Source organism: Phaethon aethereus (assembly GCF_964289735.1).
Source record: "Phaethon aethereus genome assembly, chromosome: 11".
Taxonomy (NCBI): Eukaryota; Metazoa; Chordata; class Aves; order Phaethontiformes; family Phaethontidae; genus Phaethon; species Phaethon aethereus.
The window spans coordinates 2,951,009-2,970,130 of record NC_138587.1 but is presented as its reverse complement, the minus strand read 5'-3'; the positions used below and the strand labels follow the sequence as shown (position 1 = coordinate 2,970,130).

Sequence of the window (19,122 nt, the reverse complement as noted above, 5' to 3'; positions counted from 1 at the left end):
TCAAGTTGCGCCAGGGGAGGTTTAGATTGGATATTAGGAAATATTTCTTCACCGAGAGGGTGGTCAGGCATTGGAACAGGCTGCCCAGGGAGGTGGTGGAGTCGCCATATCTGGAAGTGTTCAAAAAACGTGTGGATGTGGCACTTCAGGACATGGTTTAGGGGACATGGTGGCGCTGGATTAATGGTTGGACTTGATGATCTTGAAGGTCCTTTCCAACCTAGTGATTCTGTGATTCTGTGATTCTGTGAAACGCCGCCGCTGCGTAGGTGACACAGAGCCCGTGCTGGCGATGCTGGGTGACATGCCGGGGCCGCGCCGCTCGCCAGCCCCGCAGACGCTCAGAAGACAGAGTCATTGAGGGTGCTGCAGTAGAGATCTTCAGCGAAGCTGCTGAACCCTGTCTCTGACTCGCTGGTGTAGGTACGTGCTCTCTGGAAAGCAAATGCCACTTTTAGCTGGCGAGCTGGGAGGTAAACGGAGGTTTTCAACTAAATGGCACGAATTAAGCGAGAGGACTCACAACATATCATTTTAAGCCTGTGTTGAATATTCGTTATCAAACAAATGCTGCAAAGCCCTCACTTAACTACATGTTTTGCAAAACACCATGTTTCAAGTTGGTGCATGTAAAGAGGGATTCACCCAAAACGTTTCGTAAGAGCAGAGCGAGCGCGTTGGGTAAGACTTTCACCCAAAATTTCATTCCCAATTCATTTCTCGGGGGGGCTGCTCGCCACCTGGGCCAGCAGCCCCCTGCACCCACAAATTCCCCATTTGGCATGCTCCGCACAACACGGTTGACCACAGTGACCCACCAGACAGCCTCTGTAGCCAAGGCAGGAGCTGGAGGGCACGTTACGAGGCACGTGAATTCTTCTGAATTACCAGCAGTGAAGCCCCCGCGTGGGGCCAGACCCTGACCCGCCAGTACTGAGCAGAGTTGCGCAAGCAAGCGTGCAGGGACGGGGTGACCCGCAGAAGGAAGCAGAACGCCGAAGTTCAGCAGCTGGCACGCCCGCAGGGCGGCAGGAGGCCGGGCTGCTCCCCGGGGCCGAGCGCGGTTCCCACGGGCTTTCGTCACCTCGCCCCGCTGTTTACGCCGTGAACTCAGGAACTGCACCCACAGCAAACAGCTGCCGGCGCATCACTTGTCCGGGTGCTCTCACCGAGCTCACTTTAAATAAAGAGACAACTCGATACAAGGCAGTGCTGCTTTTGATAATGTGACCCAGCCTTTGTAAGCTCACGATTTCTAGCTGTAGTGTTAATATTTGCTATTTCTCGTATTCTTATTTGTGATACCCTAAGTCGTGTTATTTTACACCAGTGACTTTAATTAAAAACAAACATTATATGATAATCTTTTAAGCCTGTTTCCTTGCCCAGACCATGGAATAAGAATGAACAATACCCAAAAAAATCAAACCCCTATTCCAAGGGGACAAATTAAAATCACGTTACTGAGCAGCACTTCCCTTGAGCAGACAATGAGGAATTTCATCTTATCTGTAAGGCAAATGTATTTATCAGGAAGTAACAGCATGCATAATAAGGCTTAAGACCAGCTTAACACTCGGACCAAAACATTTCCCATTGTTAGGTTTCACAAAATAAATCAGCTCTCCAGGAGTCAACCTGCAGCCCCTGCCAGGGCAGAGCAACCTCCCTGGCTGTGCCCGGTGGAAGGAGCAACAAAAGACAGAGCCGTAGGTACGGCACCGTGTGTCTGAAATTAGTTGCATATTAGAAAAGCACTCCACAGTAGCACTTAATCCTTCCTCCAACCCAATGCACTGAAATAGCTCTTGCTGATTTTGTGTTATTTTTGTTTGTTTTTAACCCTCCCCAAAACACTTCATCTACAAACAAGGCTAAATTCAGAGCTACTGCCAACTGGGACCTGTCCTCGGCAGAGGAGGTGGCCACACACCGGGTGGGAACCGACCACAGCAGTTACGATTGCAAGAACAGCCTCACAACTTGCCAAATCTGATGGCTACCTCAATGTTATACTCATAGTCAGGGCTGTGCATATCGTTAACTGCACCCACGAATTTCCCGCTTGGCATGTTCTGCACAACACATTTGACAATGTAGCCCACATTTAATACGGACATTAGAAATTCTAAGAGGTCAAAAGGCTTTAACTGATCAATAACAAGCAATATGCTCCCAGCCTTACAGGGAAGGAGCAGCACACACACACACACACACGCGTCCCTTCTAGTCAACAAAAAGCAAAAAGAGTGCATAAAATGTTACTTTACCTCGTAGTCATTTGGAAAGGGAAAATCTCTGAATTTGTGGCTGGGTGTTGGAATTGGTGGGAACAGTTTACTCCATACGTGATTTCTGCAAAAAAACAGTAGCGGAGGGATGTGAAAGAATTACTTTTTCTCATGGATGAGGTATCTGACAAGGAGCACGTGTTTAGCCCCGCGAGAAGGCATGTCTCCTTGCACCACCAGCCCTCCTGCCCCACTCAGCCATCGGCCTCTGATGGCAGCAGCAGGTTCAAAAGGGGTCAAGGTAACGGATAATGGTTCACCAGCGGACACTCGGTGGACTAGGCAGGCGTGCTATTCCTACCGGGACGCCTCTGGACCTTGGGGACATGGAGATGGCAAAGAGGTGGTGGGCTGATGCTCTCCCTCATCAGCCTCTCCCATCACAGCGGCAGCAGAGAGCTGGGCTGGAAGGTCCCATCCAAGGGGGCATTGCCACGGCTTTTAACGGCCAGTGATAGGCCTGTCTTGGAGAGAAATTAATCGCTCTGATCTGTTTGTTCACACACGCCTTCTTCCCCAGGGCTGTGTTGTCATCTACTTTGTTTGGACATTCAAGACAGGCTGCCTCTTGCTCAGACTCAGATTTCTGGACATAATCTGCCCATGTCTCGTGGTGGGAGAGCAACTGCAAATAATTGTGTGCCAAGGGAACAAGGAGGAGGCAAGGAACGGGACCAGAGATGGCTGACAGGAAATGGTTCTGCTTAGCAGTGTAATAACTCATCCTACTAACACCCTTCAAGATACTCCTGTGCTGCCTGATGCTCTTTAGTCTGGCTCAAGCATACAGGCGTATGTATTTTTGTGATAGCAAGTGCTGCAGAGTGAACTTTTTCTTGTCTTTCATATAACCCAGAGTACAGACTTCACATTTCAACCACTGAAACGCCTTCACTATCTCTACCTCTGGACAGCATGATGTCCAAATAGAGCCAGATTTTAATGGGAGCTTGGCCTGAGTGAAGATCATCAAATTTTAACCCAGAATTAGTATGCAGCGCCTGTTCTGTGGAGCTAGCCTGACGTTCATGAAGAAGAGAAGTGGCCAAGGTGGAGCCCTAGCTGCACCTTTCCTGTACCCTCAGTGCTGGGACCAAGGGCAGATCTGCCCCTCTACCCTGTTCATTTTGTGGCAATTTTCCTGGCAGACGCCTGGTTAGTTGAACATTTATGTTCTTATGACTATTCTTCTTCCAAAGGCTGTCTAAGATCTGCCAAGTTTTCTTTTACCCTATTGTTTCTACTCACCTCCTAGTGAATAATGTTTTCTGACTATAAGTTTGGAGCTAAACCTTCCTGGCTGAGCTCCTGTTGCCTTGAAGGAGACATTGATGCCTAGTTAATTATTAGGGGAAGGGAAGGGACATACCACTGCTCGCACGATGGACCTGACTGAGCAAGCTATGGGATTTCTCCCCATTGCTGCACATGGACAGGGGGTTGTGACGGAGGCGTAGAGCCAGAAGTGGGCATATGGAGAGGAAAAGCCATGTGTGTGTTGTTTTTAGGAGACATTTGCATCCCTTTGTTGACATGCTGAACGCAGTCCAACCATCGCTGGCTACAGAACACAAGTCAGGCTGTGTGGTCACTACCAGCAGAGCGAGTCAGTAATACGGCTGCTGGTGTAACGCAGGAGTGAGACCTGGATGAGTGCCAATGTTAACACGCCAGCACCTGGCATCATCTCTACTCTTCCCAGCTTTCCTGCTGAGGGTTAGGTCTCTGTGCCCATACCCAGCTTAGCTCTGCAAAGCACTGTTGCCTTCACGGCTCCTGCACTCTATCGGGTCTCCCAAGCCTTTCAGGAGGAAGGCCCTGGAGGCCACATGATTTCACCCTTATCTTGTTTCAGCTCTGAGTGGGGTTTTGATTTACGCTATTGCTGTACAAGGTAACCAACAAGGTTTGGCTTTCTTTGGAATTGGCGCATTTCTAGTCATGCTGTTTGTCAATAAAAGATTTTGATGGAGACATATCAACATTATTTATTGAGTCAGCAAAAAGCGTAAGTTACATGTCACTTCTGGAGTAGAAACACTTAAGGAGGGGTGCACAAACGCCCAGCAGAATGAGGCAGAAGCACACTTGTGTTCGGGGGGGCTGCTTGCCCCTCAGGTACAAGGGTCTTTTCAGTGAGGCGTTGGTGAGGGTGGTGACAGTGATGCCCTCAGAATGGTCCTGTTCTTTTTTTCAGGACTCTGAAAAGTTAGAGTTATGTGATTAAATATGTTGTCAGAGAAAGCGTCCCAGTTATCTCTGCTTGTCTCTACACGGGTTAGAGCACAGCCCTTTCCATTAGCACTACTTGGACCTTCAGGCTTTGGAAACACCCCACGGGACCCTCATGCCTTAATTCGGTGTTTCAGAGCCTCTAGCTATTGTGCTGAGTCTGTCTGCCTGAAATTTGCCACTTTTCCCACAGGCTGTGACATGAAAAGGCTAAAGAGAAATAAGTAAGAGAACAAGTTCTTCTTTTCCCTCTTCTAACCGCTACGATGAGACTGATAAAACATTTGTTTCCACAGTATGCTGGAGTGCCTTTTCCTGGTGCCTCACCTCCCCTGAGGTTCCCCGTGACATTTTCCAGACAGCATCCCTGTAGCGGGTGGCTGGTGTCTGCTGGTCACAGACCTGAGTGCGGCGCAGGGGAGGGAGGGGTGCCTGGTGGAGCTGGGGATGACCACGGTGGTGTCAGGTACGGGGGGCTACTGCCCGGCCTCGTGTCAGTTAAGTGAGAGCAGCTGGGAGCAAGTTATTAACTACATCCTCCTGTGGGCTTGCCTCCAGGAGAAAATGTTATTCCAAGGCACAGCCTAAGGAAGTGCAGAAGATGCTCATTCATAAAGACAAAGGAAAAACCAGGAAAACATTCAATGGTGCTTTTTGTCAAGACAGTAACCCCATCAGCTACTGCAAGTAAGTGAAGGGAAAAGTCTATCCAAACAGTCCCAAAGGGCTACTTTTCCTTGTAGCATTTCTCCTGAACGGTGGTCTGTATCCCTGATGCCTGGGGGGTCACTGATCACCAGGAAGCACACAGAAAAATTTATAGAACTCTTTGCTATAATGAAATTCCTTATAATGGCTTCAAATCGTATGAAATTTGAAATGATTCTAGGGCTTGAATTGCGTGGTACACTTCATGAATTTTCAAGAGCAGTAAAAACCGAAAGTACTAATGCAACTGAGATCTAGGGAACCTGTTCTATTTTTCTTTTTTTTAATATCTGCATATGCAACAAATGAGCCCACCTCCTCCCAGGGCAGGCTGGAAGATTAGAGAAGTGGCAAGGAGCTGAGCAAGAAGCAGCTTGGGAAGGGTGGAGTAAAGCTAGCAACTTCATGAAATTCAGTGCAGCAGGCAGATAAAATGTTAAGCACTTTGGAGAAGATGGGATGTAATGAGCTTTTGGGTGGTAGTGATTTATATACTAGCCAGGCAGAGATAAAGTCCTAGAAGCAACCAATGTAGCATCAAGCAGCTGAACCTGGAAAAGCTAGCTTAAATTTGCCTCAGGTATTAAAGTTCACAAAATGCCTTAGTACAGCATCTTCAAGCTGATCCTTGAGTAGAAGTCTTCCCCTATACCTGTTTCTCCCCCTATATCTGTTTCAGGATCTCTGCAGGGTACAACTGCATAACATCCAAATACTTGCAGAACTCCGCAGGAAAACACGGAGTGGTATAACTGCTACTAACTGGTGTTGGAACTAACTGGTGTTGGGGTTTTGCTGTCCCAAAGAGAGAGGAGAGAGCTGATGAAGTTGATGCCGGAGCAGTGGAGGACCTACAGCTATACGGAGAGGTCCGTAAAAGAATCAGCGATGTGAGTAAGAGCAGTTTGGGGATTTCCACCAATACATCAAGGCTGCACAGTTGGGAACAAGTGCATATAAAGCACAACATGAATAAAATCTGTGAGGAGTTAAGCTGCCTTATTCTAAAAAGGATTGCTTATTGAGACCTGCTATGCTAATTAAATTGACTTAAGAACAGGTTATCATAGACACCAGACACGTTAAGTAGAGCTAATAACAGTTATTCTAATATAACATTCCTGTAGACAAGACCTTTATTTGATAAAGGAAATGAGGTATGGAAAGGAAAATAGCCAAGGACACATCAGGATGACCAATAAATTAAAAAGCATTAAAGAAATTAATAAGAAATTAGCAGAGTCGAGGACAGCACCTACATTACTGGGAGCTGTGTTTATTGTGGACTGATAATTGCTGCTTGTTGCATGTTTCAGGGGAGAAGCTTGTAATTACATTAATTCTTTAATTCATCACTTGGATTTGACTAGCCACAGCTACAGAAATCCAAAGTGTTATCTGGGTTTCTTCACAGCACATTTTGGGAAGTTTGGCTATATGGCATCCATTTTTACTACACAGCCTCCATAGCCTCTGTAGTAATTAAAAATAAACTAAACAGTTCAAAAACTCAAAGCAAACAACAGTTCAATGCACTTGCTGCTGTTAAGAGGTCAAGAGGAGCAGCAAGCACAAAGGCACTGAATTTTTACCTCTTCAGAGCATCTACCACACTCCTTGGTGTCAACTGACATTCAGACTACATGCCCACAGCCCATATAGAGCGTAGGTCTGCAGGCTGGACTAGACAAGACTGAGAAAATACTGGCCTGTACATTTTAGCCATGAAAGATGCCCTTAGCAGCTTTCACCAGAGTTAGAGACAGAGTCCTCCTGGGAAAATCACTGACCCAACAAGATCCATTTAAGCAAAGAAACATGATAAGGACAAATAGATTTTTAACAAAGTCGCCTCACTCAGTATATGGTTTTGATGTTTAAGATTAAGGCAAATAACCCTCTTACCCCACCAATTTTGCTCAACGTTATTATTGATAATTAATGAGGCTGATTATTACTTATTCAGTACTTTTGCTTTGTATAATTATGCTTGAATACCAAACTCAGTGCCCTTTCTTAAAACGAAGCAATGCTTGCAACATCCCCACACACCAGTTGAACGCCTGGTCCTTAGTTATACTGTAATTAAAAAGGCGACAATGATACTTACATTTTGCATATTATAGCAACAAGCAGGAATGTGCAGCAGGTGGACACACAAAGCACAGTGAGAATCCAGGATACAGGATTCTCCAGTTTGTTTTGCCCTGAATTTCAAGAAACAAAGAAATTAAATTATTTTAGTGCAGATTACTTCAACCACACTCTTACAAAAGATTTCATCAGCTGTTTTATATGATATATTCAGATCACAAATTAACACGCAAACGATGAAGACTTGGAATCTAGAATTAGAAAAGAATCGCATAGCTTCAAGAACAATTTCCATGACACTGACTTTCTAATTTCAGCAGTAGATTTCTTTTACTTTAATGTGAAGGAGAAAACAAGCCAAGCGGCGTGAGGAGCCAGGCCCACCAGAAGGATGATACGGTCTGTTAGCCGCCATGCCACGACACGCGGTGCCATGCAGCAAGCAAAGACACTGCCGACAATCTCGGGCACAAGCCGTTTGTTTTCCATTAAACCATGCTTGATTTCTGTTAATCCTTTCTAGCCAGGAACTGGGTTTCTCTGGCTTCCTAAACGTAAAAAAGACATCAAAACCCCCCATTTTTCTTGTGAGCCGGTTGCTGATACATTTCCTCAGGAAGAACCTCTCTGCTGCCTCCGCCTGTGAGCAGACACAGGTATTTCTGTCAAGGCCATTTTCTGTTTTGAGAAGGCATCGCTCAGTGACCACGACCATTATTTTGTGCCACATTATGCCACATAACAAAAACATTTGCGTTGAACTGCGTTTTCAAAAGGCTGCTGAGTCCATGTGTGCCTACGATAACGACCTGTCCTATGCATCACGGCGTCAGCACTGCCATTCCCAGGCAACTGAAAGGCCACAAATCAGCCAGCAGCAGGAGCGCTGGGTTTGTTGGTGCCGCAGACAGAACAACATTCAACTGTGGCCAGGTTTGTTTCTGAGACATGAGGAGCTGGGCGTGCTGCCTCCACCGACGGCCGCAGTTGCGTGGCAGTCCCTGAGAGCAGCGCCTGGATGACGCTGTGAGCAGGCCCGTGTGATCCATCCTGTGCCTCCGTACCGCCCCGATGGGGGTAGACAGTCAACCTTGCCATTACAAACAGGTTAGGATGGTTTGCCTTCAGGGTTACTACTTTTCTTTCAAGAAAGTAAGATTTGGGATGTAACTGTCAACCCAGCTGAGATATGCCTCGCGTAAATCTCGATGACCAGGGCAGCGAACTGTAGAAAGCAGTTAAGTCCCATAAACCAATTTTAATCTTTCCAATGTGAAGGCTGGGAAGTGTTTCCATTTTCCAAACAAAAAATGGCAGGCTCCTAAGTCTCTTCCATCTTATGTCAGCTGGTGATGGCCCCAAAAAGTCAAGATCAGGCAACACTAAGTCTCACTGCAACTCGGAGTAAGATGCAGGTGAAGCGGCAATTGCTGTGGCTGTGGGGACCCGGCGCACTCCTCCTCGGGCTTCCGTCCGAGACGTGCCCAGAGGTACCAGCCCGGCCCTGCGCACCACTACGAGCCAACACGAGCACGGGCACATGCCTAGTGAGAGGTTTCCACGTGATACGTGAAACAGAGGGAACAGATGAAACTTCCTCAGAGCCACCGAGCAAGTTAACAGCAACACTAATGGCTGGCTGAAGTCTATACTGAAACCCAAGAATTTATGCAGTGATGTGTCATGTCAATGAACTGCAACAAGGCTCTAAAAACCCCTCTTCATAAGAAAAACTGAAGTGGACCTGTCCTTGGATATTTTTGAGACTAAAATAAATTTTGAGGAAGACTAACTTTTTTTTTTTTTACCATCACAATAAATTTTCCACATTTGATACGTGCAATGTGTGAGTAGAGGTGTCCATAAGGGTGATGTTTCCAGGTTCCTCAGTCATCGTCACGCTACGCAGCAGAGATAGCTCCAAAAGTGCTTCGGCTGACATACAGAGGCCCTCAAATCTTTCAGCCTTGCTGGGAGAGCAGAATCGGGACAGCACAAATGTACTGTGAGGTACTGCTCAGCCCCAGACCTGACCTGTGGACCTTTTCAACTGGGAACCCTGGCAGTGGCTGTTCACAGGTACCTATAGCTTCACAGATTTGGTGGTATCAGGCTGCCATGCGTAGTTAATGAGGGTGTCCAGCCCACTTGGCCACACTAATGACTTCATCTAGCTTTGTTTGACTGTCATGCTTCTAAATAACCCTTTAGTGACAGCTGGTATCAAGGTGCAGTTTTACAATGCCCGCATTGGCTGCGTTTCACAGGGTTTGACCACCACAGCCCAAGGAAAGAAAACGGAATTGGGTTTCAGTTCGTAACAAAGTTGGAGGATTGCTGCTACCAGGCGGGCAGTCTAGGCCAGTGTTTTTCTCGGCGTATGGGCTCAGAAGAGGTCTATTGGTCTTAAAGTTAATAAACAGGTCCAGTTTTCTGAATTAACGAGGTATTTGCTCAGCCCCGCCGCCCCCAGTGAGTGGTCAGGCTGCTAAGCCTCTCTTCCCAAGGGCTTGTCAGTGCCACGGAGCCACGTGCGAAGGTCGAGGGGACGTGTTCAGAGTAAGGCAGCAAGACACCAGCAGATTTAGTTGCGTTCACGGGCATATAGATGTAAGAGGGAAAAAAGTACTAAACAGGAGAGTGTTAGGGACTGTTTTGGTTGGTTTTTTTGTGAAAACCAGGAAGTTAAGAAACTCAAAAGATAAGAGCAAAGGAGGATGTCTAAGAAGAAACAGTTGATAACGTGCCATGATAAGGGAACTGTTATTTCCAGAAAAACATGTTCAGCAAGCAGGAAATACAGAACAAAGTGGGACAAATTACCATGTTCCAAAGATGCTAAAACCATGCTCCTCTTTTCTCCCCTAACATTTAAGAGTTCAGATAGCTCCAGTAAAGTAATAGTTGACTTAATCACTCGTATTATCTTCCAGCATGAACATCACAATACATGCCAGGGAAACACACATAAAAATGAAAGAAGTAATGCAACTAAAAGGCCTTACCTAGAACTTTGGCCTTGAGCTAATTTAAAGCAGTCTCTGAAAACATTAGCACATAAAAACAAAACATTGTCTAAAAAAACCCTTCATAGGTCCAAAAATTTGCTTGGGAGATTTTTTTTTTTATATATTTTTAATGAAACACAGATTTAACTCCCCTTGGCATGGCTAAGTCAGTTTCTTCCTTCAAAAATCTATTTTCCTGACTTCTATTTAAATTACTTGGTGTTGTGCATGCTCATGGTTAGGCAGCATTTGTTTTCCAGCAATGTAATAATATTCATTACAAGACAGAGCATATCATTCTTACCAACATAAATAATTTCACTCCAGTCACTCCAAAATCCTCTCACACAACATATGTGATGATTAGCTCTTATTTGTATGGAATACCTGCTGGTAACATCAATCCACAATCTGAAGTCATTTGAGGATATTTTCAGTATCTGTTAGGAAAACAATATTGTACTGTTATAGATTACTTAAGACTGAACAATTCAGAAAACAAACTTTAATCATGCTTATCTTTTTATTTTTTTAAAACTCCTTTACTAGATTAACTGTGAGCATCTGGCCTTGCTTTTGAAGTAAGACCTCTATTTTTATAGGTGTGATTTCTCTCATAATACGCCAAAATTTCAGGGCAAATTCATGAAAGATGCCTCATTTTTGCATTCGTCCTTAAGACACTTAATGCTGGATTTTCGGAATTGTCCATCCTCCTACTGTTCTGAACCCAGATACATAAAACTGAATAACTCAAATTTTTGTCCTTCTTTCCTAGGCCTCCTGGGGAGAGTTTGTTGCAGATATAAATGACATCCAGAAAAAGAGAGAAAAAATGAAAATTGATGAGACTTTGGCTTTGCTGAACCCTAGTCACAAATGGAACATAAGTTTCACCAAAAGTCCATAGTTTAAAAAATGTACTAATAACAGGTTTTATTTTAAATGTCTATAAATTTGTAACATATCCATGAATACGAAGGATTTTTCACCAGGTTGCATAAAGGCAAATTCTAGTTATATAGGACAGTCAGCTCAGAGACAGGAACGCTATGTAATACTCAGGCATCAGAGAAGCAATTACCTGCTTGTTACCTGACTTCAAGTTGAAGAGGTAAAATTCGTATTCAAAACATTCTTTAAGGAAAGGAGAAATTGGCTTCTCCCATGTGGCCAGGAGATCATTTTGCTCTAAGAATATAGTGACATTTCTGGGAACATTCACTTTCTCTACAAAAAGAAAACCATACTGGTAAGTTCTTTATAGAGCAAAGTTTAAATACTAACAATTGGACCACTTTATAACCTGATAGTGTTTCCAAATAGGACCTATAATCCTTGAATTTATTTCACATTTTGGACAGAAAAGATAAGGATTTAGGAGGAATAACTATATCGGAGAAAATAATTAAGGGAAACAGTTTTCAAAATCCACTTGAAAGTTTTGGAAAACTAGATTACTGACGGGGGGAGGGAGAATTTATTAAATTAATTTCAACAGAACAGTTAGAAAAACTTCCTTTCAGGACAAAACCAGATGTAACCAGGAAAGTTACTGAAAACTGTAACAAATTCAAAGGAATGGATCAGCAGCTATTACGGGGGTGATTTCTAAGAAGAAATTATGCCAACTGTTTTATCTTAGAGAAGCCATGTAAAAGGGAAATGTTACCTGTTTATAAAAAAAGTGAAAGGAGTAGAATTAATGAAGGAAAAGAAATTATTTGGGTAGATGATAGACAGTCATGGCTGATATTACCTTTTATTTGACAGTCTAATGCCTTTCTTTAAAAGGACACGGTTATCGTGAACATTACGCATCTTTTTCCTTTTAAAGAAAGGCTGTAAATAAAAGGTAGCAAAAGCTGTACTTGAACGTATATTGACTAAATCAACTGAAAATGCATATCAGAAATAATGTTTTGGCTAACAAACAGAATAACTAATTGTCTTTTCTAGATTTTTATTTTTGTCATTCTACAATTTAAAATAAATTATTAAAATCAAATTTAGTTAAAACCATCCATTTCTGTCTTATAATCTCTGCCAATTTCATTCAGATGTCTATGCAAAATCAGCATATACTTTCACCTTCATCAAGAACCATTCAATCCAGTAATATTCTCTCACAAATCTTTTGACAATCCTGCTAGACATTTTTATTTTAGAAAAAAAAAAAGATATTTCTACTCACCAATGGCATTTTGGTTAAATAACTGCTGAAAAGGTTTGATGGCAGCATACTTGCTAGACCCATTAATGTGTATTATGATGAGATTGTCAACCCCTTCAGGATCAATATGAGTCACTGAAAATCTGCACTCAGTATTCCTGTTCCACTTGTCTTTGATATAATCTTGACATTCTTCAGTGTACATCTCATATCTAAATTAAAACACTTGTGAGACACGATGCTCTTAATAAAATTAATTGCTGACTAAAACGGGAGAAAACACCAACCTGTAAAATAGAAAGTACTCAGTATCTTCTGGTGCCCCTTGGCCAGGAAGCCAAGTGCAACGGAGAGAAACAGCACTAAAAATGGTGATGCGAGTAACACAGGACAAATTAGTGACTGATGTCTCTGGAGCACCTAGGAAGTCAAGGAATTATAAAGCAGAAAGAAAAATCTTATTACAGAAGTCGTAAGAAATTCATGTTGCTAAAACACTTTGATTACAATCTTCAGTTCATTATATGTATGTCTATTGTATCAAATTCTCTTCCTTATCACACATTATGGATGGATGAAGATTCCCAAACACCGTAAGTAATGCTGTACCACACACCACCATTATGCACTTCATGTACACCTTGCAATTCAAGGGAACACGATCTCTTAATATTCTAGAGTGTAGTGCATGAAAGCAGGTTATTTTAGCCCTAGCAAGGAATTTTTAGAAAATTTTGTATGGGTTATCCATGTTGTGCACCTCCAGATTGTACTCCAGCCTCCACAGCAGTAGAGAAAGGCCTGGACTAAATTGTTTTGCAAGATCAGTGTAGCAGGTAGAGGGGGAAATGCTGTATTTTTCAAGTATTAAACCTGTCACCTTTTGAAGTCTAGTCCACAGACCGAGGCAGAACACAAAATTCAGATCTCCCTTGCATTTCTTCTTACCTGGCAGAGGCGGGAGTTCTTCCTTCACCCAGTCACTTTTCATCTGAAGGTCATTATGGAGAAGTAACATCCGAATGTGTGCAGAGAAACCATTGTGAAGTGCAGCCGTCCGGATACTGTGAGTTTTCTTTGTATCATACTTGAAATTAAAAAAAAAAAAAAAAATCAAATAAGCATCACAAATGATGGAAGCTGAATTACAGGACCTGCAAAGACTGATCCAGACCTTGCAAAGAGGCAAACCAGTCAGCTAGCTTAGCTGGTTATATTAAGTGTATAAAGCTAGACAGTACAAATAATCCACTCAAGAAATGTATAAGGTTTCTTATTTAAGACAGCACAACCCTTATCTTACAAAAAATTTGTCTATAGCATTCAGCTGTGATGAAACATGATCTGACATTTTAATGATACCTTGGCATTAATGTGAATTGAGATGACTTGAAAGGGGAGCAGTATCACTTACTTAAAACCAGCATCCAGCTTCCCCTCAGGATGAACGCTGCAGAGATTGCCAATTCCCAGGCTAACCCTTGTCCCAGCAAGAGCTGTAGCCATAAGCATAGCTGAAAGGGAGTCTCTCCAGTGCTCAAAGAAGTGTATGCTTATGATATAAGAGAATAAGTGATTCAATATGCCAATCATTCAAGAGATGTACCACATTTACTGCACCCTGATTCAATACAATATGTTTAACTTAACAGGAATTTAACCTTCTGAGGATACTGGACTTATTTTTTATCTTACCTCTTCAGGCACAGGGCTTAGGATTTTCACATCATATCTAATAGTGTAGTTTTTTTGTTCTTGATTAGGGTTTGGTTTCCAGCCTAAAAGTACTTGTGCTAATGCAGAGACTGTAAGGGTGAAGTTAACAGGTGGCAAAACCTGAACTGTAAGGGAGAAAACGAAAATATTCATAACAGTAATCCAGTGAATTGCTTAGAGCAATAGCTGTCTACAAGCAATGGGCAATACAAGCAAGTAACTTCATTTCAACATTGTGTTTTCTCCACAGCTTCTTGTAAAGTGTTCCTAATATTTGAAAAGTATCCTTAGATAACAACCAAAACTTCATTAAATAAGAGTTGACTTAAAACTTAGCTTAAAAAAATATTTTTTACAATATTTTCACCTTGAAAAATGTTATATTACATTAGGCTTGTCATTTAGGTTCAGATTTTTCAACATGATCCTCGTAGCCACTGGGCATATGTACTGAAATGGGGCTGATCAAGTGATCGACTGTGTGAACAATTCTTGCCCACATAAATTTGCAGAGGAGCATAATGTGGGGGCTTTCTAAGAGAAGGCTGACAGCCACAAGAAGTTATATGTGAGAGAAGAAACAAAATGATGAACAGAGGAATTAAGCACAAATGGAAGAAAACATAGAAAGATGGGAATGATAATTTAAAACGACACGGCAAGAGGGATTCCTGGAGTTCATATGGAAATGAGAAAGATTTCATGCTGGGGGAAATGTTAGCATATAAATAGCAAGACAACAAAATAATCAATCTAATCTACTCCAGTTCTAGAGTTCTTCAGAGCCTGTCCTCCCTTAATTACCATCTCCAAGGTAGCTAAGGGACATCAGTCCCCACTTCTCCCATGATTTCAACCTTTGATGCCCGCTAGTTCAATTTTCAAGCATGCACCTTGCATTAGGAAAACTGCCTCATGACGGCTCAGAAACCCCTGACACAAACCATCCTGAACTGCTTCCCTTAAAATGTTTCTCACTGAGGTGCCCACAAAAAATGTCACCATTAAGGTTGTTGATGCACCAGGATTATGCCAGCGACGCTTTGTGTCATCATGTTTCTGCAGCTAACTGCAGTTTTGTTCCTGGAAGTAAAATTGCTATCTATCTGGAATAACGCCTTTGCTCTGGCTGGATTAAATTGTTGAATAAACCAGGTCAGGAACTACTTGTCCAGCCCAGAGGGCAAGTGGCACAGCACAACTTGCATCTACATGCCCCATGGTTCTTCCCCCTCAAAGCAAAACAGTCCTTAGGCACTGCCTGGGAGCAGTCTAACTGAGACAGGGTACAACTGTCCCCAGAAGCATGTTCACACAGCATGGTCATCTGTGGTCCTGTCCTCACGGCATGCCATGGACTGCTTTATTCATGTGTAGAATAGTGCATTTGACCAACACGTAGAGGGGCCTTGGTCACCCACTGGTGCTAAAGCTACACATTGGTAGGAAGGAAAACGCCTTACCTCCTGCAGCGTGAGGTACGTTTGGCTGAACCAAGTTCGTTGTCCAAAGGAGGATCAGAGAAACTCTCATCATGCTCACCATAATCTCTAGACGGCAAATAGGAAAGGCCATGTATCAGCATTTGTGCCCTGTCACTGTTTTACAGAGGCTGATAGTTAAAAATGAACACAATCCTAAGTGTTAAGCACACAAACCTTGCAGCACAGTATATCCACGTGATCAAAGGAATTAAACTCTTCTCCTTCCCTTGCAGGAAAATGCATCCTGTCATAGCTAAATTTAATACAAGTGCCATTGAACACATCATTTTGCTTCCTTTGCTTTTGCACCCCCTTGGAAAAGCTACTGGTTTCAAACAGTCATGTGTGGATGTTCAGAGCAGCAGTCATGGACTTACAACATCTCTCCACGGAGAGGAGTGAGTCGGGTTCAGGTATGCTGGCTTTCAGAAGAGTCCCATTTACTCCAAGAACAGAAAGAACCACATTTTTAGCTGTCATTATATATAAAATGGCTACTTACTGGAATTTACTTTCCAGTTTCTACTTCAATAAAGCTCACTAAGGAAGCAGTCTCAGTGCTCACCTCAAGGCTAATTCTCCAGCGTTAATTATTGGGTGTAAGAGAAAGTATTTTGTTTGTTTCTCATTTAAATGAATGACTATTTTTAATGCTTAAAACCAGCATGTTCTTATGCTTCCTACAGACTGCTTCATGAAGTACTGGGAGAAAAAAAATATGTGTGTAATCATTCATGTATAACCTAATATAAACAACATGGAAATACAGAAGAGCAGCTTTCCAAAATGTTCCTACCGAAGAAAAATACACCCTTTCAGCCCAATCACACCACTTCCCTGGGGCACTACAGCAATTGCTTCTATGGAAAACATAATATTTTCAGATGGTAATGAGCAGAGAAAGCATCTTTAACCCATCAGTTCTCCCTGAACCTCCAATAAATAACCCAGGGACTGGAAGCACTCCAATTGATCACAGTTGGAGGACTTCTGCTATGCAGTAACTATTTTTCAAAATGGTGTATGAATGCTGAGTTCGTTAAAATGACACATAATCTACAACACAATGTGTTTCTTAATGTCCAAGTCCACTCATTATCTATACTCATATTTTGTATGTCTCTTGCTGTTCTGCTAGCCAAAATGTGCACGAGGCTAATTGAACATCTGGAGTTTGCTAACGGGTTATTCCTGGGAAGTCAGGGTTTGCTTCCACCTATGTTGGCTTATCGAAAGACATTTTAGGTCTTCCAAAATGTATGTGAATCACAGTCAGGTAATTATTCTTCACACTGTACATTTATGCCTACACAATGCCTCCAAGACTATTTCCTATTGCATTACCATTCATGAAAAGTCTCTTCTTCTGGATTTTCTCGCTTGAATACCATACAGACCTCTGCTTCACAAGATTATGTTATTCTGGAGGGCATTATGTGGACTGAACACAAGTTTTAATAGCACCTGATCTCTGACCACCTCTGCCACACCTATACTGCTTTATCCGATAAAAACTAGTTAAAAGAACGGCTAGAACATGACACACATTTCCAAATGCTTTTGTACAAACTAGTGGCAGCAGGCTTTCCTTCCTGCTTCAAAAAACACTGCATAGCTCATTTGTAGAGCTCATTTACCCAATGACACTATTAAACACATTAGTAAGTTTTTCTCCCAATTTAAAAGTAAAAATTTGTCAACTTCAAGTCCCTGAGAAGAAAAACTGGCGTCTCATTTTCATGCCAGCAATATATACCCCGGTACAACTCTGGCAAGAACGCAACTCTGAACTGCACAGATGTGCGCGCAGGTGCTTTTACGCACGCGTGCACCTCCGCATTCCTACCTGTCTATTAACGTCACCCACCACGGTTGTTGCAGCTCTCCCACCAACCACCCACAACCAAAACCAGCAGCTAGGAAGCAGTTTCAAGTAGATAAAGCTCTTGTAATGTGAACCAGGTACCTTGGTGAGAAAGACAGGAGAACGCACCAAAGGGCATTCCACTCGCCTAGGAGAGAGACGGAGGGAGAGGTTGTGTTTCCCCAGCTGCAGACAAAGCCTTTATCAAATAGGACATCAGGAACAACTATGAGACCTTGGGAAAGAAGCTTCATTAGTTCCACTGCCAAAAAAAAGAAGCAATCACTTCAGTACCTTATTAAAAATAAATCTTTAAAAGGCCTCTTGTTTTACAACTGCTTTGGATTCACATCTACTAACTTGAGTAATGTCAGTACATTGGTTTCAGGACTGCTCTGGCATTTACCACAGCTAAAAAAGCTCTCTCTCTCTTGGGTTTACTTAAAGTTGGCTACTTACAGATTTTTTTACTATTTCCTCAAAAAATAATGATTCTGATTCTTCCTGGGCACATTCTTTTCCCTACACTTTTGAAAAGATCCTAAAGACCAACTTTTCAAAGGTAGTTTTGCTGCCTGAATGCATGCACATATTAGACACAGACCTAACATTTTCTGAGCAGCAGTTTGCTGATTTGCAACTGGATATAAAATGTTACTGTAACGCAGGTTAGTTTTCAATTATTATCCTTGTTTTTCTTTTACGTTTGTCTTTTCCTGCCTTGTTTTCAAATACGCTATTTTTCTTTTTCTTGCTTTCAGACCAGGATTGAAAATACAGCTTTTGGAAGAGATGCTTCCAGAGCAGTGTAAAGACCACAACCTATAAGAACGCCTTGCAGTCTGTGATACCCTGCATGTTTAATGTGAGAAACTACTGAAAAAAGAATCAAAATAAGTGTATTCAAGTAAAGATGTAAACTGAAAATCTATAAGAGGATTACACACCTCACAAAAATGGATATGGTAAGTTTTCAGGACACATAAAAGACCTGATTATATTATGTTTTTGTTATATATGGTAAAAAATAAGAAGCAGAAGGTAGAGGATATATTTCCTTTGTAAAGGGTATAACTCCTCCCTAAAGGACAGTAGAAATCCAAACCACAGAAAACAGCTTCTAAAAGGTAATGATTTTCTTACTTTTAGCTGACACGTCCCACTATCTCGCTGGCAACTGCTGAGCAGCAGATTCCAGATGCATTTCTCAGTGTAAGGCAAAGCTGTCTTTGAAAAGCGGGACCCTTGCAGTTTTCAAACAAAGCACAACAAGACAAAAACAAACCACAACAGATATCCCAGGAGGTTACCTGCGGAGTCACAAAAGTTCTGTGAAGAGGCTGCTCCGTTCGTTCGAACGTCCTCTGGGTCATCTCCCTGTGGGTTTCTTTTGTAACTGCTGTCTTTAAAGTACAAATGTGATAGGTACTTCAGAAACGATGGCAGATGATAAGTTAGACAAGCATGCATTGAAAAAGGGAACTACAGATTTAACCACAGGATGGAAGGTTCCATACAAGCACAGAGTTTAGCCCAGAAATTCTTTTGCTTT

At 42.6% G+C, this 19,122-nt stretch overlaps 1 protein-coding gene across 1 annotated transcript; it reads right to left on the bottom strand.

Moving 5' to 3' along the window:
• Positions 1-341: 341 nt before the first annotated feature.
• On the bottom strand, positions 342-17,787 carry IL5RA (interleukin 5 receptor subunit alpha; the record flags this gene model as incomplete). Its single annotated transcript, XM_082004735.1, is given in 12 exon segments — positions 342-434; positions 2,271-2,355; positions 7,342-7,438; positions 10,638-10,773; positions 11,418-11,563; positions 12,528-12,718; positions 12,794-12,926; positions 13,455-13,593; positions 14,202-14,347; positions 15,686-15,770; positions 17,700-17,727; positions 17,729-17,787. Coding segments are annotated over 12 exon segments (1,338 nt in total).
• Between the last annotated feature and the right edge of the window lie 1,335 nt (positions 17,788-19,122).